The following is a 23,712-nucleotide window of genomic DNA, read 5'->3' on the forward strand; positions in this document are numbered from 1 at the left end:
CAGGCTGGAGTGTGGTGATGCAATCTCCGCTCACGGCAACCTCCGCCTTCCGGGTTCAAGTAATTCTCCTGCCTCAGCCTCCCGAGTAGCTGGGATTACAGGCATGTGTCACCATGCCTGGCTAATTTTTGTCTTTTTAGTACAAGTGGGGTTTCACCATGATGTCCAGGCTGGCCTCAAACTCCTGACCTCAGGTGATCTGCCTGCCTCAGCCTCCCAAAGTGCTGGGATTACAACCGTGAGCCACTGTGCCCGGCCCCAGGCTTTATGAGACTTCCTTAATAAGTGAGGGTCTTTTTTACTTTGAAATAAACTGTCCTGATAGTTAATTACTTGTTTCGGCTGTGACTGCTACCCAGAGACCAATGGGGGTTGGGGAAAGGATGACCAGGCTGGGTGTAGGAGAGAATTTTCTAGATTAATAATGTTATGCAGAAGTTGAGGTCCCTTTAAGACTCCAGGCCAGCTCCTGTGTTAGAGTCCCACATGCTGCTCACAGCAACCCTAACAGAGAACCAGAACCACATGCAGGCACATATGGCATCGGTGTGCCGAAGAATGCTGGCCTCAGGGACAGGCACACACACCCGAGTTGGTGTGAACCAACCAATCCCAATGTCATTGACCTGGCTCTAAAGAGGAAGAGCTTTTTATATTTGTTTCCAAATGGTGAACCTAAGTTTAGTCATAGATTTAATTTCTCGGTGGCATTTAGCGTCTGGTAGCCTTGACATCGGTGAACGAGGTTCAAAATTTACTAACCCAGTTCTTGGTCTAGTGTTCCAGGCCAAGCCTAGCCAAAGGAATGGTGCTGGGGCACGGCCTCTGTTGCCCTCTTTGGGGTCCCAGCCTGTGTCTCAAGCCCACACGCTGTGGCTGGGAGAGGCTCACAGTCTCAGCTAATTGTGGAGAGGCCGCCGCCCGTCCAGATGGAAAAGGCCGGGCTGAGGCAGGGCTGCCTTTGTGCTGTGCTCGCAGACTGGCTGCTGGTGCCGGGGCTCTATTCATTATTCAATTCAGCTGGCTCGGGTGAGCCTTTCCATTTGCTCCTCCAGGAGGAATAACAAATCTAGAAATGCAATTCCACTTTGGTGTATTAAGATATTGATTTGCCTGTTGGGTGGAAGTGCATTTGTTCTGTCAGCCCTCCCGTGGGTAGGAAGGGGTTAACCAAATGTTTATCACAAGGCTGGCTTCAGAGTTGAAAGTAATGTGATCAGTAATGAATTTTGTGTTACATTAGGTTGTATAAATGGACAGACAAGCGCAGACAACAAGTGGCCAGGAGTCGGGGCTAATCTAATGATGTAAAAATAGAGACAGCACCAATTATACTAGGGGCCAGCTCCAGGCTCCTGCAGGGACTGCAAATGAATAGGTACAAATCAAATTACTCACTAATAGACGCACTACAAGAGGGGCAGTCAATGGTAAATGCATTAGAGCCTAGTGACCTCTCTGCTCTGCACAGCAGAGTCCGAAAATTTGACTTCCATCTTCAAAGTGGGGGGCAGGGAGTGGCGTTCTCAAAGAAACTCTTGTTGGGTGAAGGATGACAACCACTCCCCATCCCAAACCAGTCCCCGGCTAGAAAAGACCTCCCGCCTAAGCTGACCCCTACCGTCACTCGAGTGCTCCGGGGCCTGGGCATGAGGGGGTAGGAGAGCACCCTCCTGAAGGACAGAAGCAGCAGTGGGACAAACCCTTCCATGTAGGCAAAGATGGGACGTTACATACCAAAACACTTCACAGCCATGTGTCTCTCGGGGGGAAAGGTTTTTACTGCTACGTCAAGGGCTGTGTCTGTATTGAAAATAAAATATTCCTTTAAAGAGGATCACAAACTAGACCTTTAAGAGAGCAGGAAGAGCTGAGATCAAAGTGAGTCGATACCCAAATCTGGTCTGACCACTGAGAGCTTCGCGGGGGTGTTCATGGTCTGTTCCCAGGCACAGCACGCCTAGGGTTTTACAGATTTCTCACTAGCCGAAACTGGTCTCATCCTTCCCTCTCCCCCTCCGCCCCAGTCCAGCTGACTGAGTTCCTACACTCCTGCCTGCTGCACAGGGCTGGGGTGGGGAAGGACGTGGAGAGAAAGTCAGGATCTTGGGTAACCCCTCAGATTTTCTTCCTATTCTCAGCTTCCGTGGATTTAGAAACCAGGTCTGAAGTTCAAAGCTGCTTGGCAGTGTGTGCTTAGGGAGAGGTCACCAAGACCAGCTCGAGGGCCCTAACTGCACACTCCCATTCAGCTCTCAGTGGTCGGGGATGGATAATGCACGAAACCAAGAAACTCCAGGCCTTCCAAGGACCCAGCCCAGGCTCACACTCCTCCAAAGCCCCCCTCGGGTCAGCACCAAACAGTCACACACAATGCTGTGGAGATGGCACGCTGGCGCTGGCCCAGTGGAGCCAGGAGATGATGGTAACATTCCAGGAAAAGTGAACACAGCGGGCATGGAATGGAAAAGTCATCCTGAACAAATGACACAGCTGGGTGGCGATTCTCCCCAGACTCCATGGAGGGCACAGAGGGGTAGAAATGCCAGCTAGTGGACTACACCCAGTAAAAAATATGTGGGCAATGGAGGAGGCTGCGGGGCCTGGTGCTGGGGATTTTGCCAGCAAATTTAAAAATGTCTTATGCAGTGGGCTGGCAGGTCCCTGGGGGCAGGAGTAGGGTAGGAGGGGAGTGGCAGGAAGAAATAAGCAAAAGACTGAGGCTGGAAAGCTGTTTCCGGTAAGGGTGCTCCAAAATGCCTTCTTTTACCAGGGGACTTGGCTTCTCTGTTAAGTCAGATTGGCATGGCTTGGCCTGGCCTTCTGGGCACAGGGCTCTCTATGGCTCCTGAGGGCTAAGACTCTGGATTCCTAAAGGGTCACAAGGTCATTGCCAGCTTTCATTTTCTGTGAGCAAGTGTGTCTCCCTCTCTCGGCAGCCACCACATCCAGGGGGTGGCCTGCAGGTCTCAGGCCATGTTTTGAGAAGGGAGAAGGGCAGAGGCAGGGGCAGAAGGGAAAGGTGGGTATTTAACCATCCATGACCACATTCAACTTTGTTCAGAATCTCACACCTCACAGAAAGGTCAGTGGTTAAAAGTCAATACTGTGGCAGAGGAGGAGGAGCAGGGAGAAATCCTCCCTGCTGTTAACCATTTACCTACGTTAATGCTTCCAGAGGAGATCCTGTGCTCTGGGGGTCCAACAGCCCTCCCCCAGCCCCTCAGTCCAAGCCTGTGCCTTTCCACAGTCATTCCTGCTTTCCTGCCGGGACAGCACCTGGAAAGGGGACTCTGAACGGTCACAGAGGTCACACTGGCACTTCCTCCTTGTTGATAGGAATCTACTGTGCTTTGGTGAAAGAGTTGAAGGGTGACTTTGGACAACTAAGAAATAAGCAGAGGAGATTCTCAGCCCCAAACTCCCACTGCAGCTCTGCCCCTGGTGGGGCCTCCGGTAGCCTTAGTGACAAAGGTGGGGGAACAATCTACCCAGAAGCAGATTTGGGACCTGGCCAGAAACTAACAGGTGCGACTTTTAATCAATCGTTATTCCCATTGCCTCGACTGGCTTTCATTCACCTCTCAGGGGCCACAGAAACCCATCCAGTCACTCAACAAACATTAACTGAGGCTCAGCCTGGCTCTCCTTCCAGTGCTGACTGCTGGGCAGGGAGAAGGCTGGTGGCTGGGGATAACAAAGCTGATTCAGACTCGGTTCAAAGAACCAGAAGTGGGTCAAGACACACTCATGGGAGTATGAGTGAGGGAGGGGCTGGAGGGACCACCAGGGTCAGCCCTCTTCCAATGGCAGAAGCAAGGGAACTGGTCAACAAGTTAATGGAAAAGGCAACATATATTACTTGCCCAGGGCCCAGTGTCCAGTGAGTGGGTGGTGCAGAAATTCAGAGACAGAGTGAGTTGCACACATTTGGCTTCATGGTCAGGGAAAGCAACACAGAAGGGGTGAGATTTGAGCTTGGCCTAAGACTGGGCAGAGTGGGAGGGCGGTGGTCTCCTGAGGGCTTACCAACGTGCGTCAGAGTCAGGTGAACAGGGTGCGTGCTGGGGAGGCTGGGATCCTACGTTGGTATGAAGGCAGAGGAGGTAGAACATGTGGAGGTGACTGCAGAAGGGGAGGTGGGACATCAGGCTGGAGGGGAAGGTGGGGAAGGCCTATAAGAGACCAGAAGCACGATGGCGAGGAGCCTGGGTGGTAATGCGCAGGCCTGGGCACTTTCTTTCTTTCTTTTTTTTTTTTCTGACAGAGAGTCTCGCTCTGTTGCCCAGGATGGAGTGCAGTGGCACAATCTCGGCTCACAGTAACCTCTGCCTCCCGGATTCAAGCAGTTCTCCTACCTCAACCTCCTGAGTAGCTGGGACTATAGGCACCCACCACCACGACCAGCTAATTTTTGTATTTTTAGCAGAGACGGGGTTTCACCATGTTGGTCAGGCTGGTCTCGAATTCCTGACCTCATGATTCGCCCACTTTGACCTCCCAAAATGCTGGGATTACAGGTGTGAGCCACCGTGAGGCCTGGGCACTTTCTGAGCAGGGAAGCGAGACGGCAGTCAGGGCAGGCTCTGCAAGCGATGGTCCCCTTCCTCCGCTGGATCCCTGCTCATTCTGAGTAAAAGGTGAGGGTGACTGATACGACTCCCACACTTCAGACCAGGTGAGACCAGCAGGATCTTCATAACTGAAACCTCTTCCCAGATATCTTACGTTAATCCCACATCTTTCAGTTATAACCTCACTTCATGTCTTTTGTTTCCTCCTTTGTACCTGGCAGTGCTGTGACAATTTGAGGACATTTGTGTGGCAGGCAGAGTCTGAGGCATACAAGTCCCTTGGGAGGCGTGGCCACTGCTCCCGTGGGGAGGAATAAATGAGAGAGACCGAGTGGTCCATACAGCAGCCAGAATATCAGAGGCCAGGACGCTACAGGAGGCCGGCGATGACTACATTTACTAGCTCCCCCTCCACTGTGTCAGAGAGGAAGAAGCTGAGCCCAGAGACAGAAAGGCACTTGCCCAGGGTCACAGGCTTCCCTCATTTCTTGATGAGGGCTTCAAATCCTATTGAAAAGGAAAGAAAAAAAACAAAAAACATTTTTCCCAATGGCAGGAGCTTGATGCTGGGAACTGAAAGGGCTCTCAGATTTGGCCTCTCCTGCCAATGGAAAATAGCTAGGAATAGGCAATCCGACACTGAACTGAGATACAAATAGCAACACCAACATCACCACCCCTGCAGAGGCCACTGGCTATCCCACAGTCTCGCTGGCGCAGCTGCTCCCTCTTGTCCTGAGCAGGGATGCTTGTCACCTGCTGGTGGGACTGGGCCCTCTATCTGGTGGCCCTGTGCCTCTGGGGACATTCTCTTCTCCCACCCTCAGCAATTAAGGCATTAGGTACTGGGGAGTTCTAGCTTTGCCTCTGCATTCTAGAGAGACCATGCCCCGTGGGCAGGGGAGCTCTCCTGACTTCCGCTTGGTCTAGCTCAGTTAGGGAGGCCCGGTGGGAAGCTGGGGTAGAAGTCAGAGAGAAACAGACCCATACTTCAGTACTGTGGCCTCCTCTGGTGCTTTCATCTCTCTGAGGGTAGGAACCATGTCCCTGATTCTTCCCCAGCCTATGGGGGAAGAAACTGGCAGATGCCGACAGAGAGCCTGCCTGCCCCAACCACAGAAAGAGCACATTGGGCCACTGATGAGGTCATTCAGAGAAGACACTGAAAGAATTTTTCTAGAAGGTGTAGGAGGAGGAAAACTCCAGGGCCCAATTAGGTGAGGCGGAGGAAAGGCCCTAGGTGCTGGCTAAGTTGCTTCGGTGACAGTATTTGCTGAGGAGCTTGGTGTTGCAGAGAGAGGGGCAATTTTAGGAGCAGTGGGCAATCAGGGATATTGCCCAGAGAAGCCTAGAGTCTTTGGCAAGACAGCCAGACCAAGCCAGAACTATAACTTGCACAGAGGAATCACCCTTGCCTTCTTGAGAAGGAGGCCCGGGAAATGAGATAGGTAAGCCTTGGAGGAAAAAATTAAAGACTGAAGGCTGAGTCTCATGGGCGGCCATGCTGGGCATCCTGCAGAAGAGAGAGAGTCTTACTTTCAGGAGGCCAAAAGACTGTGACCCTTCCTGGGTATCCAGGATAAACACCAGTTTGGCTGAGAGAATGGCTATAGGAAGAGGAGGGAAGATTCTATGGAAAGATCAAAGCAGCTTGGTGGCTGTGTGTGGCAGCGAAGCAGGGAATGTGAACTATGGGGCTATGGCCATGCTGGCCCTGTGAAGGCAGCATCTTCAGCTTACAAGACCTCCGGGTTTGCTTAGGACGGGGACAGGGTGGCTAACGCAGGACCCATAAAGGAGGCTCACCTTTCACTTAGAATCAGAAAATCTCAGGGCCCACACCACACACGTAAGTGTCACTTCTCCAGCTGCCTGGGGTAGCACTGCCAGTTCCTGTTTCTATGGCCTTGCAATGAGCTGGGTCAGTAGGGTGCATCTATTTACCCCTAGGGTTGGACTGGGTGAAGTTCTCTTCTCTGAATTGTGGATTTAAAAAATATGTTGGAGGCAGAAAATTCTAACCACCACCACATCTTCTGAAATGTCTGTCAAGTCCAGTGTGGTCAACTACTTTCTAGAGCAAACACTGACAAATCAATTATCTGCCTTTAAAATGGGACTGACCAGAGAGTAGGGATGGCTAAAAGATAAGATAACTGGCCTAGTGCAGTGGTTCATGCCTGTAATCCCAGCACTTTGGGAGGCCAAGGTGGGCAGATCACCTGAGGTCAGGAGTTTGAGACCAGCTTGGCCAACATGGAGAAACCCCATCTCCACTAAAAATAAAAAATCAGCTGGGCATGGTGGCACATGCCTATAATCCCAGCTAGCTGGGAGGCCAAGGCATGAGAATTGCTGGAAGCTGGGAGGTGGAGGCTGCAGTGAGCCAAGATTGGGCAACTGTACTCCAGTCTGGGTGACAGAGTAAGGCTCTGTCTCAAAAAAAAAAAAAGGATAAGATAATTAACTCATGGCACTGGTGCCTGCAATTATTGTCATCTGATCATGTGGCACCCTGTGATGGGATGGGGCCAATATGACCCCTATTGGAAATGCAGCCTTAGGATGAAAAAGTTCCCAGCCCTCAGTATTGAGCCAGGTAGGCCTTCCAAGGCCCTTTGGAAGAGCTGATTCTACAGGCAGGAGAAGGGTCCAACACACTGAGTTATTTGGTACATATCTGATCAAATCCAGTAAAAAATAGCTCACATTTATTGAGAGCTGACTTTCTACGGTCTCGAATGCACGCACACACACATGCACACACACACATGCACACACACACATTCACACACACACACACACACACACACACACGAATAGTGCTTTTAGGTCATCTTTTGCAAAACATAGGCAATCAACAAATATTTGTTATTAACTTGCTGAAACCATCCTGAGATCACTTAAAAACTGCCTAATATTCAAAGTGTGATTTTTATGTTAACAAGAGAACAAGAAAGGTGCAGCCCTTTCAATACATAAAAGTAGCTTCTGGCCGACGCAGTGGTTTATGGTTGTAACCTCAGCCCTTTGGGAGGCTGAGGCAGGCAGATCATGAGGTCAGGAGTTTGAGACCAGTCTGGCCAACATAGTGAAACCCCATCTCTACTAAAAATACAAAAAATTAGCCGGGTGTGGTGGTGTATGCCTGTAATCCCAGCTACTGGGGAGGAGGCTGAGGCAAGAGAATTGTGTGAACCCGGGAAATGGAGGCTGTAGTGAGCCCAGATCATGCCATTGTATTCCAGCCTGGGCGACAGTGCGAGACTCTGTCTCAAAAGAAAAAAAAAGTAGCTTCCAACAGAAATCTCTGGAAGAGCATTAGTTGAAAATAATCTTAAAGCCCTTTTTGCAGAGTAATTAACACACAAACAGGAAAACTCAGAGGATTTAGGAGAATAAGCTAGAGCGTTGACTTTCAAAGTGCAGATTACAATTCAGCAACGTATTATGAAATCACTTTAGTGGGTCATGAATATATTTTTTTAATGAAATAAAACAGAAAGTACGAGACAGTTCTTTTCTTAGAATAACAGAAGGCAGCCGGCACCGTGGCTCACGTTTGTAGTCCCAGCACTTTGGGAGGCCAAGGCAGGCAGATCATGAGGTTAAGAGATCGAGACTATACCGGCTAACATGGTGAAACCCTGTCTCTACTAAAAATACAAAAATTAGCCAGGTGTGGTGGCGGGCATCTGTAATCCCAGCTACTTGGGAGGCTGAGGCAGGAGAATCGCTTGAACCCAGGAGGTGACGGTTGCAGTGAGCCAAGGTCACACCACTGCACTCTAGCCTGGGTGACAGAGCTAGGCTCAGTCTCAAAAAAAAAAAAAAAAAAAAAAAAAAGAAAAAAAAAAAAAAAAAAAAAAAAAAAAAAAACCACTACTTTAAACAAGGGCCAGGCACGGTGGTACATGCCTGTAATCCCAGCAGTCTGGGAGGCTGAGGCAGGCAGATTACTTGAGGCCAGGAGCTCAAGACCAGCCTGGCTAACACAGTGAAATCCTGTATGTATTAAAAAATACAAAAATTAGCCAGGCATGGTGGCGGGCACCTGAATCTCAGTTACTCGAGAAGCTGAGGCAGAAGAATTGCTTGAACCTGGAGATAGAGGTTGCAGTGAACCCAGATACCACTGCACTCTAGCCTTGGCAACAGAGCACGACTCCGTTCAAAAAAAAGAAAAGAGAAAAGAATACTTTATACAGGAATTCTGACCCATGCATAAGGCCTGGGCTTTTGATATCAGATGTGGGAGAGCACTAAAAGCAAAGACTAGGGCAGCCACACAGTTATTCAAAGAGTTAAAAGTCTAAAGAGAAAATGGACTTAATATGTACACAGGTGTTTATTTAAAAAGCTTTTTTGCTGGAATTAAGTTATATCTTTACCTAGACACAAAACAGTTGGAATAAGTCAATGTTTTATTTACTTTAAAAATTCTATTTTTCTAGAAAAGGCAATATTGAAAGGAATGTCTGCTAAGCAGGAATTAGTCAAGTTATTTTGAGGGGGGTAACAGAGAGAGGAGGGGGCTTTGAGAAACAGCATTCCAGGCAAAAGGAAAAGTATGCACAGAAGCCTGGCGGGCAAGAAAGTGCATGTGCTCAGGGACCCTCTGGGGGTTCAGCTTGGCTGGAGCTCACCCAGGGCAGCAAGAGATGAGTCTGGAGCGAGGGCAGTGGCTGGTCTCAAAGCGCTCTAGACATCAGGATGGGGGAACTCGAGAGAAGGAAAGGGTCCCAGGAGCGGCATTCAGTTTGTGGACATGTGGATATGCCAGTAGGTAGCTGAATAGATGGTTCTGGAGATCAGGAGAGAAAGCCAACTTGGAAATTATTTGGAAATCATCAGTTTATGGATAGTAATTGGAGACATGGAAGCAGAGACTGCTTGATACTGGGGGAGAAGAGACCAGGGCCAAGACAGGGCCTTGAGAAATATGCCTAAGGGTGACCGAAGAAAAGGACTGAGAAGCAGCCAGAGGCAGGAGAAAACCAGGAGACAATGGTGAAAGGCAGCCGCAGGGAGAGCATCGAGAAGGTGGGGAGGGGCTGGCAGGGCCAGTGTTGAGGTGAACCCAGTGTCTGGAGGTGACTCTGGGAGAGCCCCTGCGGCTGGGCAGGCTGGGGTAGGAACTGCGCCTCCTCCGCTACAGGAGGAGATGGGAACATTGATGCAGGGATGTTTAGGGTCTGGGTAGCAGGAAGCTGAGAAATTTCTCAAATGACAACCTCAAATTTTCTCTCTGAGAGTAAGGCACAAGATGGTGGGGTAAGATTTGAGGAGAACGGGGAGTTTGAAATAGGATCCATCAGAAGCACAGGGACTTCAAGAGTTCAAGACGATGGACTGAGCACATGCACCATACTAAGCGAGCGCAGTAAAGGGAAAAAGATAAAAAACAAAATACAGACTCTTAGTGGACCACAGATCTGGAGAATCTTTAAGAATGAAGATAGGCCGGAAGCCACGGCAGTGGGCAGGGGCTGCTGCAGAACTGCGGAGGCCCAGGCTAAGTGACAGTTCATCCTCACTGCGTCTCTACCACAGACACTGCACTAGGCACTGGCTTCTGCTGCAAAAGATGAGTGTGAACTGAGAATGGGGGTGGGGCGTGAGGAAAATACAGTGCAGGCTCCAGTGGAGAGGAGAGAACACGGGTATGTAGAGGCGCCAATCGGAATAACGGGCACTCTTTCTTGGGAGCCCAGGTGTAAGAGCTGAGTTGGACTGAGCTCGAATTGGAGTTTGCTGAATGGGAAGATGGAAGGGTGACAGGGGCCAGGGAAATAAGGATATTAGCAAGAATGCAATTCAGCCAGTTATCTTAGAGCTGGAGTTGCAAATCACATATGCAATTGAATTCAACTATTTTTAGTCATATATTATATTAGTCATAAACTATATTTAGTCAGCATCCATCACAGACCAAAGAACTGCCATCTGCCCTGTAAGTTAACGATCATTTAAAACTGACCTTCTCAAACTTCAGCAGGCGCAGGGATCCTGCCGAAATACAGACCCTGACTGAGCGGGGCTGGGCAGGGCCTGAGGCTCTGCATTTTTCACCAGCTCCTGGCTAATGATGCTGTGGTGGGTCTGAAGACCACTCTTTTTTTAAAAAAAATGTATTTTTTAATTGACGAAAATGATATATATGTATCATGTGCAACACAGTGTTTTGAAATACGTATACATTTGGAATGGCTAAATCGAGCTAATTAGCATGCATTACCTCACATACTTACCATTTTTTGTGTTGAGAAGACTTAAAATCTACTCTCTTAGTGATGTTTGAGAATACATTGTCACTAACTAGCATCACCATGCTGGACAATGGCGCTCTTGAACTTATTCTTCTTATCTAACTGAAACCGTGTCCTTTGACCAAAGCTATGCACCAACCCCCAGAATAGTGAAACCCCACTCTGAATAGTGAATTTGAAAAGGTGTTGCTTTACCTTGTGGGGAGCTGACCTGCCCTATGGTACGGCTTACCAGCCAGGTGCTGGAGCCCACACTGTCACATCTCCAGAACCTCTGTTAGCCAGCTGACACCATGTGACAGGTTGAAATTGGCCATAATAGGAGTTTTTACATTACAGAAATCTACAAATCAAGGCTGGCTACACCTATGTAACAGTGAGGCGTGCTATAGAATAGGCTTCTTCCTCAGGGATCATGAGAGCAAGTTTTCAGTTGGCCTCTGTGCTTCATTCATACTTTGATAACGAGGCCATTGGTCCCGACTGCTATGTCACATGTTGTGCCTTCTGGAAAGCATTAAGGGAACTGACTTATCTCTGCTGCATCAGAGGACCTAACAGAGGCATACACTTGCTGATACCCTGTTTGTCCTATGAGCCAACCTGGAGAAGTAGGCTTGTGGGAAGAAAGAGGGGGACTGCGAGGTTGCTATGGGCAAAGAGTGACTGGCTGGACATTCTCACCCATGTTGCACTGTATTTCCCCAGCTATCTCCGAGCAATAGTCTGACCTGGGCACAGGTGTACCAGGGTGCCCTTTCAAAGTCCCAGGGTGCACTACCAGGCTGATGATTTACCTCTAGTTGGAAAATGTGAAAAGTGATTCTCCACCATGGAAAGTGGGTAACTTCCATAAGATCTGCTTCACTTACTGGCCTTTAAAATGGAGGTAGTTTTAGGCTGGGCACGGTAGCTCCTGCCTGCAATCCCATCACTATCGGAAGGCAAGGCAGGTAGATCACAAGGTCAGGAGTTCGAGACCAGCCTGGCCAACATGGTGAAACCCTGTCTGTACTAAAAATGCAAAAATGAGCCAGGTGTGGTGGTGGGCGCCTGTAATCCCTGATACTCGGGAAGCTGAGGCAGTGGAATAGTTTGAACCTGGGAAGTGGAGGTTGTAGTGAGCTGAGATCGTGCCACTACACTCCAGCCTGGGTGACAGAGCAAGACTCCGTCTTGGAAAAAAAAAAGTAGTTTTTTTCTTAAAAATAAAACATACATCTAATATGGTCAGAGAAAACCAACTGAATCACTTTTGGTGACAGTTTGGGGAGGACAATGAAATCCCTCTGCTAAAAAAAACAAAAGGGACCTGTGGGTCATGCAGTTTTAATTTCCTCTATCTTTCTTTCTCTTTTCTTATTCTGTTTAATTTCATGAACCTGCTTCAGGCACAAAGCCTCTCCTGAATCCCTCAGCTGTCTGGCAGATGCATTGCTGCCAGTGCCGCGCAGGTTACTATGCCAGGCTGAAGTTCCACAGCTGTGACTCAATGCACCTTCAAATCCGCTTGCCGGATAACAGTGAAATGCTCCCAGGGGCTCCTGAGAAGGTGGTGGGACAGAAGAGCCACCCAGGAGCTTCTCCAGCCCTTGGAAGAGGGAGGCTGCCGGGGAGTGAGTCCAGTGGCAGCGGGCTCTGGTTTACGTGAGCCGAGGCTGGCCAGGGACCCCAGAGATGCAGGCGAAAGGCTGTGCTGTGAGCCACATCCCTGCTTAGGCCCTCTTCCAGGGGAAGCGAAGTCAAGCCCCGGGAGATGGCAGAGCTTCTCATCTAGAACAATGGCATGATGACATGCTACCCATGTAGCCAAACTCCTCCTCGGCCCTGCACCCATCGGTTCCATCCTGTTCATTTGCCAGTTATTATAGGGGCACCATGGGCAGGCCACACAGCTGGTGCTGTGGAGATGATACATCTTAGTGGAGGAACAGAGGGACTGGCCTGGGGATGGGCGGAAGTGGGGAAACGCCTAACTATAAACCCAAACATCTTAAGATCTGGAGGAGTCACAGGGAAGCAGGACCTTTGATGATGCCGGACATTTCAAGCCCTGCCTCAATGCGCTGACTCAAAATCTTGCTGCTCCTGATCGGTGCTTGCCCCAGGGTTGTAAGTTTCTCCTTACTGGGATCCTTTTTCCAGGAAGGCATGTGGAGTGGGGATGGAGCAGTGCACAGCAGAGTAATAGTCTTGAGAAGACTCAGGCAAGCCAGAGGGAAAAGGCCTCCAGCCAGCAAGTGAGTGGGTGTGTGTGTGTGTGTGTGTGTGTGTGTGTGTGTGTGTGCACGCGCATGCGTGCATGCAAGCTTTCTTGGCCCAGCACTCACTTTTCATTTAAGGACGTCTTCTGACTGCTCTGGGATGCAGGAAGCCACCCAGACCCCAGTTGCTGGACTCGCTCAGAAGCAAGAATGCAGTGCCGAAGGCAGCATGAGGAAAAGCTGGTGGGGGCTGGAACCAGCCCAGCCTGCTTCATGCTACTCTGCTCAAGAGGGCGGGCCCTGCTAGGACTTGCCAATCCAAGTCAGTGCAGCCTGAGGACTCTGCCTGGGCACTGCTGGAAGACTTGGGGACACCCCCAAAGGAGGCAGTTGACTTTCTGGGAGCCACTTGCACAGTGGTGTTGATCACGGCAATCCTGCATGTGGTATTCCACGCGGGAAGGGCAGTTCCACTGGGAGCTCCCCTTTACACAAGGTTTCCACACCAGAGCTCAAATGGACAGCTGTTGGAGTGCTAACTAAAAAAATGAACAGCAGAAACAAACATATGCCCACCAATGACTCCAAAGGAGCTCTGCACCAGCAGGTGCGGGTCCTGATCAAGTCAGGCTAGAAGTCTGATGACCCCTTTACCTGTTCCGGATCCCACGACATCCCGGCTGGGTGACTCGGCCATGGCGTCAGCGAGCCGCTCCCGGAGGCCCTCCTCAGTGTGCTCCATGGAGGACATGTGCCGCAGCCCGAAGCCCTCAGGCCAGCTCCCGCACACCTCCAACAGGGTCACGCTCCGGTCAAAGGTACCTGTGGCACACACGGGACATCTGACGTTGAGTCCACACCTTCAGAGAGCAGGCCGTTCTTGTCTCCCTCCCACCCGCTCCTTTCCATACCCAGGATCCACTTTCGCCTTTCTGCAGGATGGAAGCACACCACGAAACAGCACGTGTGGCGCAGAATAAAGCAGCTCGTGCCGCTGAGAACGCGCAGATCTCTGGAGTGACTTCTGTGACACTGAGGCCGATGGTTTTAAAACTATTTCTGAGGAGCTACAGGGTTCCCCTGGTCTTCGGCGACCACCTCAAGAACTGGGATGGGGGAAGGCAACCTCCTTCCCAGGTTCAACCCACACATCCCTACTTTCCTCTTTTTGATACAATGGGATTCCACCTAAAATTTCATTCAGGGCCAGGAGTGGTGCCTCACACCTGTAATCCCAACACTTTGACAGGCCAATGCAGGAAGACTGCTTGAGGCCAGGAGTTTGAGACCAGCCTGGTCAACAGAGTGAGACCTTGTCTCTACAAATAAATAAATAAATAAATGTTCATGTAAAGAAGGGGTTATATAGCCTCATGTTTTTTAAAGCTTTCTTAACCATTATATCCTATAACCTATAACCAACCTTCTCATTTATCGTTGAAGTTCAGAGGTGTTATGGCCCAAGATCGAACAGCAAGTCTGTGGCAGACAAGGTCCAAGAACTGGCTCTCCTGATGCCTCAGTTTAGAACGTGTTCTACTTCCCCATCTAGTCTCCCAGCTACCCAAGGACAAGTGAACAATCAGTGAACTATTCTGGGGGATACCAGCAAAGAGTTGGGCGATAGCCTCTTCGGCAAGGATCTGTCCTCAAGCCAAAGCTGCTCCCCAGTTCCAAAAAGTATGTGGCGTTCTGCTGAACGCTAAGATTAGATTTTACATGCGAGATCACTTCAAAGTCCGAATTGAAATTATTCTACTTTATTATACAGGAGGTCTTCTGTGAAAGCTTATTTCATCCACTCTCTCTTGGAAGGAGATTATAGTCATGTTCCGTTGCTTTAAGCACACACCATTTCCCCAGCGATTAGGTAACTGAATCCACTGCATTTATTGGGCATGGTTCCTGCCAGCACCAGGAAGATGGGGAAAAAAATGCAAATGCCAACGTTTCCCAAAGTTAAACGTACACGAAACACACACTCTTTATCAGGCCTTGCGTCTCCTCTTTGATCAGCCGTCAGAAACTATCTTCCCCAGGCAGTCAAGACTGGGCAGTGTCAGCACACACTCCCTACCAATGACAGGTGGTAATAGAGAGGGTGCGAGCCCCAGCCTCGGCAGGCGGCCCTGCCTCTGATAATGGCCACAGCAGTGAGGTGATAACCGTTAGTAAACACTCCGACAGCCGGTGACTCCATACATCAGCAAAGAGGGCCAGATAATCCTGAATTCTCCTGGCCAGACAAAGACCCTTGGCCAGCCTGCTGCGATTTATATGTGTGGCAAGGGTCACTACTGGCTCCTGAATTTCATCAGCCAAGTTTGGCTTTGATTTATCTCATACCTAATTGGAGGGAAGATTCCTGGCACTGGGAGAATGGGCAGCATCTGTAAGTGCAACTCCCCAAAAAGAGCCCCTCCTTGGGAGCGGGTTGCTTGGAATCAAGTCGGGTAGGACTTGAGAATGGGGAGCTCCCTATACCACCTCTCTCCATTAAGAAGGGTCAGGCTGTAGATCTGGTAAGCTAGGCGCTGGAAATTGGGGGTGTGGGGCTGGGTGTCAGATGATTCTCCCAGGGCCTGAACTGCACTAGAGCCATGCACTGGCAGTGCCAAACCCAGAGCAACACTCAACCACCCTTGGCAGCAACTCCCAGGTGCCCAGCTCCTTAGGGAGGAGGACTCTGACATACACTAGGTTTTTGATTCTGCTGCCTACTCACTGTGTGCTGCGTGGCCAGTCCTTCTATCTCCTTTTCCAGCTCTAAAGGAGAACGAATAACCCTTTGCCCTGTCACACAGGAGTGAAGAGATTAAGCGAAGTCCCCACTTCCAGCACTTCCCCAGTCTTACTTGACAAGATCTACTGCTACAGTGCTACAGCCTCATCATTTTTCTGAAGGGTCTGCATGGGACACAGGGGCATAATGATAACAAGAACACGTAGGCCCTCCTCCTCCCTGTATACTCAGCTTTTTTTTTGAGACAGTCCTGCTCTGTCACCCAGGCTGGAGTGCAGTGACGCGATCTCGGCCCACTGCAACCTCCACCTCTCGGATGCAGGTGATTCTCATGTCTCAGCCACCTAAGTAACTGGGACTACAAGCACGTGCCACCACACCTGGCTAATTTTTGTATTTTTACAAAATACAACGATTTAAGCGAGCAGATCACTTGAGGCCAAGAGTTCAAGACCAGCCTGGACAACATGGTGAAATCCCATCTCTACTAAAAACACAAAAATTAGCTGGGCATGGTGGCATGCACCTGCAATCCCAGCTACTTGGGAGGCTGAGGCAGGAAAATCACTTGAGCCTTGGAGGCAGAGGTTGCTGTGAGCCAAGACTGTGCCACTGCACTCTAGCCTGGGTGACAGAGTGAGACTCTGTCAGTTAATCAGTCAATCAAAGTTATAGCAAGAAAGAGTGGAGCCAGTCCATAAGAGATGGTAAAGGCCAGAGGGGTATGTACTATTTTAAGGGACAAAGTAACATTACACAGGAGAAAAGAATCATGAGCTAGTAGCAGAGCGGAGGATGGAAACAGGCCTGGGCTTCAGGGTAGACTAATGCCTGTGAGCTGTACGATTCCAGGCATGTGTCTCTGATTCCTCATCCACAAAAATGGAAAAACAATACAACCACACAGGACCGTTGTGAGGGTTGCAGTAGATAAATGTGAAAGACCTGACACACAGTGAGTGTTCTGCACATAAGAGGTGTGTGCATGTATATGTTCTTATTGCAAATATGTATACCTTTATACCGCTTGAGGCACCATCATAAATTTTGACTATCACAATGATCCTGAGAGGTAGTAGAGGTACTATCCCCCATTTATGGTGATGAACCTGGGAGCTCTAAGAGGTCACATGACATGTTGAAAGTCTCTGAGAAACAGATCTGGAACAAGGGTCCCTAATTCTTAGCTTGGAGCTCATTCTATCAGCTCACACACTGTTTCCCTTAGCAGCACCTGTAGTGGAGAATGTTTTGTTTTTTTGAAACAGGGTCTCACTCTTTTGCCCAGACTGAAGTGCGGTGGTGCAATCACGGCTCACTGTAGCCTCACCTTCCTGGGTTGGAGTGATCCTCCCACCTCAGCCTCCCGAGTAGCTGGGATTACAGGTGTGCACCACCATGCCCAACTAATTTTTTGTCGAGACAGGGTTTTGCCATGCTACCCAGGCTGCTCTCAAACTCCTGTGCTCAAGTGATCCACCCACCTTGGCCTCCCAAAGTGCTGGGATTCCAGGCGTGAGCCACTGTGCCTGGCCAAGGACTATTACATGTGTAAACCACTTCTATCTTTCTTGCCATTCTGAGAACTTCTGTCACCTTCAACCAATGACATTTAAAAATCTTTCCCACTCCCAACCAGCCCAAGTTGCTTAGAGTTTGGTGGTAATGACGATGAGTCACCCTGTCTGCTGGATTGCACACGCAAGAAAAAAAAATTTGATAGTAGGTCTATTCTCTCTTACCGTGGGCACAACTAGGAAGTTGTGGATAGAAGATGGGAGATACCAAAAGTGTTCAGTAAAGGAGCACTTGACCATTTCTCCTGTCCTGAGACTTCACAGAGAGGATACAATCAGTGGTCCTGCTTATACTTCTAGGAGTCCCATCAGAGGCTCTGCCATAGCTGCTGTCTCTTTCCCTTCCACCCTTGTAGCCTCTTTGCTGAGAACGGCAAAGGCACTCCTGGAATCTCCCTGTCCTGGAGTAGAGCAAGGCTGCAGGTGTGTTTCAGCAGGCACTGGGGTGAAGAGGCCAAGCCCTTGGAGGGTGAGGTCAACTCCGGGCTCTTAGGAAACTGCACATCTTGTCCGTGTTGATGGCGCAGCTATCACTCATCTGACCAGCCCAGGGACACTCCATCAGATGAGCTGGCCCTTTGAGCCCCATTACAGGGGAAAGGGTCAGTTTCGAGGAGAGAGAAGCTGCTCACTTTAGTGCAGGCTGTTTGCAAAGGACGAAGTAAACAGGCTTGGCAACAAAGATCTTTTGCGGAAGCAGTACTCTACTATTTAGAAAGCCCCCTCACATTTGTCATTTCAGCTAACTCACACATACATCAAACATTGGTTAGTGTCCATTCTGACATGAGTCGAGCACTGTACTAAGGTACAGAGTGAGTTAAAAAAAAAAAAAAAGAGGAGCTTATGTGACTTCACCAAACTATGGGAAGCAGCAGTTATCACTATTTTGTAGATTTCCATCTTACTGAGTTTCAGAGACATGAGGCATCTGGTTCTAAGTGCAGCAGTCTTCCCAGGATATCCCCTGGGGATTCTTTCCTTCAGGGCTGCCTCCTGCCCTGAATACCATTTTCTAAGAATGAGTTCAAGTCTTACCTGCTCAACTACTGAAGGTATAAAGAATACTCTTGCTCAAACTCTAACGGCAGAAAAAGCTCTCTATCTTTCCAGGTAAAGTTGATGAAAGCTAGGCACTTACTCAAAAAATGTGTGCTTGCATATACAAAATTATGCAAGCAATTTTGGGGCATCTATGGATGCCTCTGAAACCTACCTGTGAACCCCAGGTTAATTAGATCATTCCTATGGCCATATTTCCGTACTGCCTTACACTGTTCACATGAACTGCTTTTCCAACTAGTTTAGAAGCTCCAGAGGGCATGAATTCCTCCATAATGAAAACAGGCACAGAACTTTGTACATCATGCTTCCTCAAAACAGGTTCATTTGTTGACTGATTATGACCAGCTGGGAAATCTGACAGTCACTTTGGAGTCAACACCCTTTGGGTGGGGTACCAGAGCCTGAATATCTAGGATCAGAGTAGGCAGAAAATGGAGTTAAAATTAAAAGAGAGGAAGGAAGAAGAAGATAAGTGAGCAGAAAACAATGTCACAATTTTACCCTACTGCCTTCTGTGTACTTATTTTAGATTTGGAGGCCCTGGAAATTAGAAAAACAAAACAGCCTGTCTAGGACGGCAGAGAGAGTTGGTCTCATCCAGGTGAGCGTCCCAAATCCTGCTTCCCAGCTTGGCATCCTGTGCTATACTCTTTCCCCAGAGGAGAAATGGGTCAGGTTCTTGGGTTTCACAAACCCATTAAAGGCATGCTGTGACAGCTGGCAAACTGGAAGTTCCTGGGGAGGCTTGGGGAACACGTGCTTTACCTTTGTACACCATTGTTAAAGGGGCAAGGAAGCCCAGGGACTGCAGGTGGAGGGGACAGGTAGGATGCTCCTCTAAGCTGATAGTGTCTAATCACACCCTAGCTATTTATGAGACTGTGACACAGCCTCTGCTTTGCATTAATTAGGTTCAGCCCAGGTTGGGACTTTGCTGAGAGCCTGTTGATCAGATTTCCAACCACCAGGGAGGCCGGATACCAAAAGCAAAACCTGCAATAAGCAATGCTTTGCAAGATGTTAGCCCTCCTGGGTGAGAGGTTGTGGTGATGATGTCTACAATAACTAAGAAATGATCCCAGGCATGATGAGGGGAACCAGTGTAGAGGAAAGCCTCCTTGCCAAACTTACCAAACTGCTCACCAAACTGAACTTAAGCCTGCTGCTGTGGGGACACCTCTTTCTCCACACTATAAGTTGTTTCCTGTAATCACAGGCTGACATTAGCTCTTCTTGGTGCAATGGTCAATTTCATGTGTCAACCTGACTGGGCTAAGGGATGCCCAGATAGTTAGTAAGGCTTATTTCTGGGTGTGTCTGGGAGGGTGTTTCTGGAAGAGATTAGCATTCGAGTTGGCAAACTGAGGAAAGAAGATTGCCCTCACCATTGTGGGTAGGTATCATTCAACTGAGGGCCTAAATATATTAAAAAGGGAGAGGAAAGGCAAATTAATTCTCTCTTTTCGAATTATGACACTAACTCCTGCCCTTGGACACTGGCACTCCTGGTTCTCAGGCCTTTCAGCTTGGACCAGGACTTACGCCATCAGCTCCCCTGGTTATACACTACCAGCTTTCTTGATTCTTCACCTTCAGACAGCAGACAGTGGGACTTCCTGACCTCCATAATCACATGAGCCAATTCCCAAATAAATCTTCTTTTATCTATGCATCTCTGTAGATATCTCCTTTATAGTTGTTTCCCTAGAGAACCCTAATATAATTGGCCATCAGATATGTCCACAGGCATATTATATATACCAAAGCTATATTATATATTATACCTGTGGATACATCTGATGGCCAATTATATTAGGATTCTCCCACAGTGACATATAGACATATATCAGATATTGTATATTATATGAATCATATCACATGGTCCTGAGCCAGGGAAGAGGGGTTTGACAGCAATTGGACTAAGAATTTCTTTGCAATCTAACAAAGTTATTTTGACAAGGAGGCCCCTTTACAATGGTAATATGTGATTATAATGCACACTCTAAAGGTTAGAACATAGATTACAAATCAAGACATTTACGTCATAACTGGAATTCTCCCTTAACTTTTCTGGTTACTCCGGGCAAGTCACTAATCCCTCTGGGTCTAATATGTATATATGTAATATATATAATATGCATAGATATATAATTATGTCATGTGGACTATGTCATGACTAACAGATTAGTTCACTGTGGGAAGGCAGGTAGGGTGAGAGGATATGAGGACCCCATCTGTCCCTCTCAATCCTTTAGGTTGATTCCCAAGGTAATAGCCTTCCTATATCTATAGACAGAGCAAAGGGGCCTGGAGTGCAGCAATCTTTTATGACTCCGATGATCTAATGTTCATCAAACTTGTGACAACTAGTGAACCACAATATGCATCCACTTGGCTGTGAGGTTTGGGTTCTGGGCAAAAGGTTATTCTTTAAGGATACTACTCATGTTTAGAAGTGAACTGAGCAGAGAAAGGAAAGGTACCAATACAGCAAAGAAATGCCTTCACCAGTGTTGAAGAGCCAGGAGATGTTGATGTGCCAGGTGTGGTGACAGCACGCACATCTGTTCTCACAGGCCCTCAGGGGCCCCAGTGAGAAGCGACTATTCCTTGGTCAGAAGTCCATGAGCAGACCACCAGGTGTGGCCAACATGGTCCAGAGCCAGGGAAGAGGGTTTAACAGCAACTGGGCTAAGAATTTCTTTACAATCTAACATAGTTGGATAAGGAGGCCATTTTCACAACTGCAATATATGCAATAGCATAATGCACGCTTTAAAGGTTAGAACATAGATTACAAATCAAGACATCTAGGTCATAATTGGAATTCTATTAACTTTTCTGGTTACTCTGGGCAAGTCACTAATCCCTCTGGGTCTCTCTCTCTTTTTGACTATTCTGTTTCTCTCTCAGCAGAATCATCCCTCTAGGTCTTAATTTTCCTATTTATGGCACAGAAAATAAATAAATGATGTCCATTTAAGGGGTTCACATTGGCACTAATAATTGCAATGTCATTAACAATAATGTACTACCAGAAAATGGGGTCTGATATTTGAGGTATCCTAGGGTAAAAGCTACCAATTTCATTTTCTACAGACCAGAAGACAATCAGCAATCATACCATAAAAGTCTTGTTTTTACCCAATTAAAGGCATACGTTAAGCAGAAGACCTGGGTTCAAATGCCAGCTCTTGTTACTTTCTCACTGCATGACCTCAGGAAGTCATTTTCCTTCTTTGAACCTTGGTTTCCTTATCCACTACAATGGGTAGAACGGTGTTCCATCCCCCCCCACCCCAACTCCGAAAAGATATGTCCAGCTGGAGCCTCAGAATGTGGCCTTAAATGGGGTCCTTGCAAATGTAATTAAAGATCTCAAGTTGAGATCACCCTGGATTTAGGGCAATTCCTATATCTAATGACTGATGTCCTTAAAAAGAGGGGGCCGGGCATGGTGGCTCACACCTGTAATCCCAGCACTTTGGGAGGCCAAGGCGGGCGGATCACGATGTCAGGAGTTCGAGACCAGACTGGTCAACACGGTGAAACCGCATCTCTTACTAAAAAATACAAAAATTAGCTGGGCATGGTGGCTCGTGCCTGTAATCCCAGCTACTTGGGAGGCTGAGGTAGGAGAACCGCTTGAACAGGGACCCGGGAGGCGGAGGTTACAGTGAGCTGAGATTGCGCCACTGTACTCCAGCCTGGGCTACAGGGCGAGACTCCATCTAAAAAAAAGAGAAAAGAGGGGATCACAGACACAGACGGAAGAAGCCCGTGTGAAGACAAAGGCAGATTTGAGTTATCTTGCCTAAGCCAAGGGATGCCAGGAGCCGTGAGAAGCCCGGAGAGGCAAGGGAGGACAGCGTGGCCCTGATTTCAGACTTCTGGCCTCCAGAAATACGAGAGAATACGTGTGTTGTTTTAAGTCACCAAGTTTATGGTAATTCCTTAAAGCAGCCTAGAAAAATAGTAAACCTATAAAACAGGGAAACAAATATTTGGCTTCCAGGGCTGTTGTGAGCATTAGATCAGATAGTGTATGAAAGAGTATATTAAACAAAAGTTGACCGGGCGCTGTGGCTCATGCCTGTAACTCCGGCATTTAGGGAGGCCAAAGCAGGTGGACCACCTGAGGTCAAAAGTTTGAAACCAGCCTGACCAATATGGTGAAACCCCATTTCTACAAAAAAATATAAAAATTGGCCAGGCATGGTGGTATGTGCCTATAATCTCAGCTACTTGGGAGGCTGAGACAGGAGATTGCCTGAACCCAGGAGGTGGAGGTTCCAGTGAGCCACAATTGCACCACTGCATTCCAGCCTGGGCAACAGTGCGAGACTCTGTCTCAAAAAAAAAAGAAAGAAAACAAAAGTTATGGGAGGCCACCCTTTCAAACTGAGCTCCTGCACTAGGGCCAAATGAAATGGAATCACCCATGGTTAAGTGCCATATAATCAAACTGAAACTTTAAGGAAGCAGACAGATCCCAAAACGGAACAGCTATTTCTGAAAATGGGAGATTTCAGGCTAACTGAGTCAGGGCAGACTTTAATCCTTTAAGAAAAAACAACCTGGCTGGGTGTGGTGGCTCACGCCTGTAATTCCAGCACTTTGGGAGGCCGAGGCGGGCAGATCACCTGACGTCAGGAGTTCGACATGACCCTGGCCAATATGGTGAAACCTTGTCTCTACTAAAAATACAAAAAATTAGCCAGGCATGGTGGCAGGCACCTGTAATCCCAGCTACTCGGGAGGCTGAGGCAGGATAATCACTCGAAACTGGGAGGCAGAGGTTGCAGTGAGATCGCGCCACTGCACTCCAGCCTGGGTGACAGAGAGAGACTCCCTCTCAAAAAAAACAGAAAACAAAAAACGAAACCCTGAAGTGACCTGGTGTTAACTAATCAGCTTTTCGTTTGTTTGCTTCCTTGATCTCACCTTATAAAACCCGCTGTTCTCCCATTGGCCAGTGGGAACTCTCATTCTATTTTGTAGAATGGAGGCTGCCCAGATTCATGAATCACAAATAAAGCCAATTAGATCTATAATGAAGTTTGTTATAATTTTGTCTTTTGACAAGTGCTTTGTAAACTGCACAGGCCCATTCAAAATTAGAGGATTACCCTTGGGCTCTGTAAGCAGCTCTTCTTAGGGGCAGTGGGATTCTATGAAAGGGTAAGAGAGTGACTGAGGGAATACTGGGGCGGGGAACAGCCGCATCAGCTCCTAGCCTGGGCAATACCACCGGTAAGGCTGACTAGTTATGCGTCAATT

At 48.4% G+C, this 23,712-nt stretch overlaps 1 protein-coding gene across 7 annotated transcripts in view; it reads right to left on the reverse strand.

Moving 5' to 3' along the window:
- Positions 1-23,712, reverse strand: part of BCAS3 (BCAS3 microtubule associated cell migration factor) — a 679,070-nt gene that overhangs the window by 11,313 nt on the left and 644,045 nt on the right. For 4 of the 7 annotated variants that reach the window (XM_017539919.2, XM_017539915.2, XM_017539918.2 and 1 more), the window contains one exon: positions 13,702-13,869. In XM_017539919.2, the coding sequence (XP_017395408.1) occupies positions 13,702-13,869 (168 nt within the window). Of the gene's footprint in view, positions 1-1,737; positions 1,804-13,701; positions 13,870-23,712 lie in introns of all 7 variants that reach the window. The other 3 variants (XM_017539912.2, XM_017539911.2, XM_017539914.2) reach the window with 1 other exon arrangement.

The sequence above is a fragment of the Cebus imitator genome, unplaced genomic scaffold (assembly GCF_001604975.1).
Source record: "Cebus imitator isolate Cc_AM_T3 unplaced genomic scaffold, Cebus_imitator-1.0 Scaffold121, whole genome shotgun sequence".
In the NCBI taxonomy this organism is placed as follows: Eukaryota; Metazoa; Chordata; class Mammalia; order Primates; family Cebidae; genus Cebus; species Cebus imitator.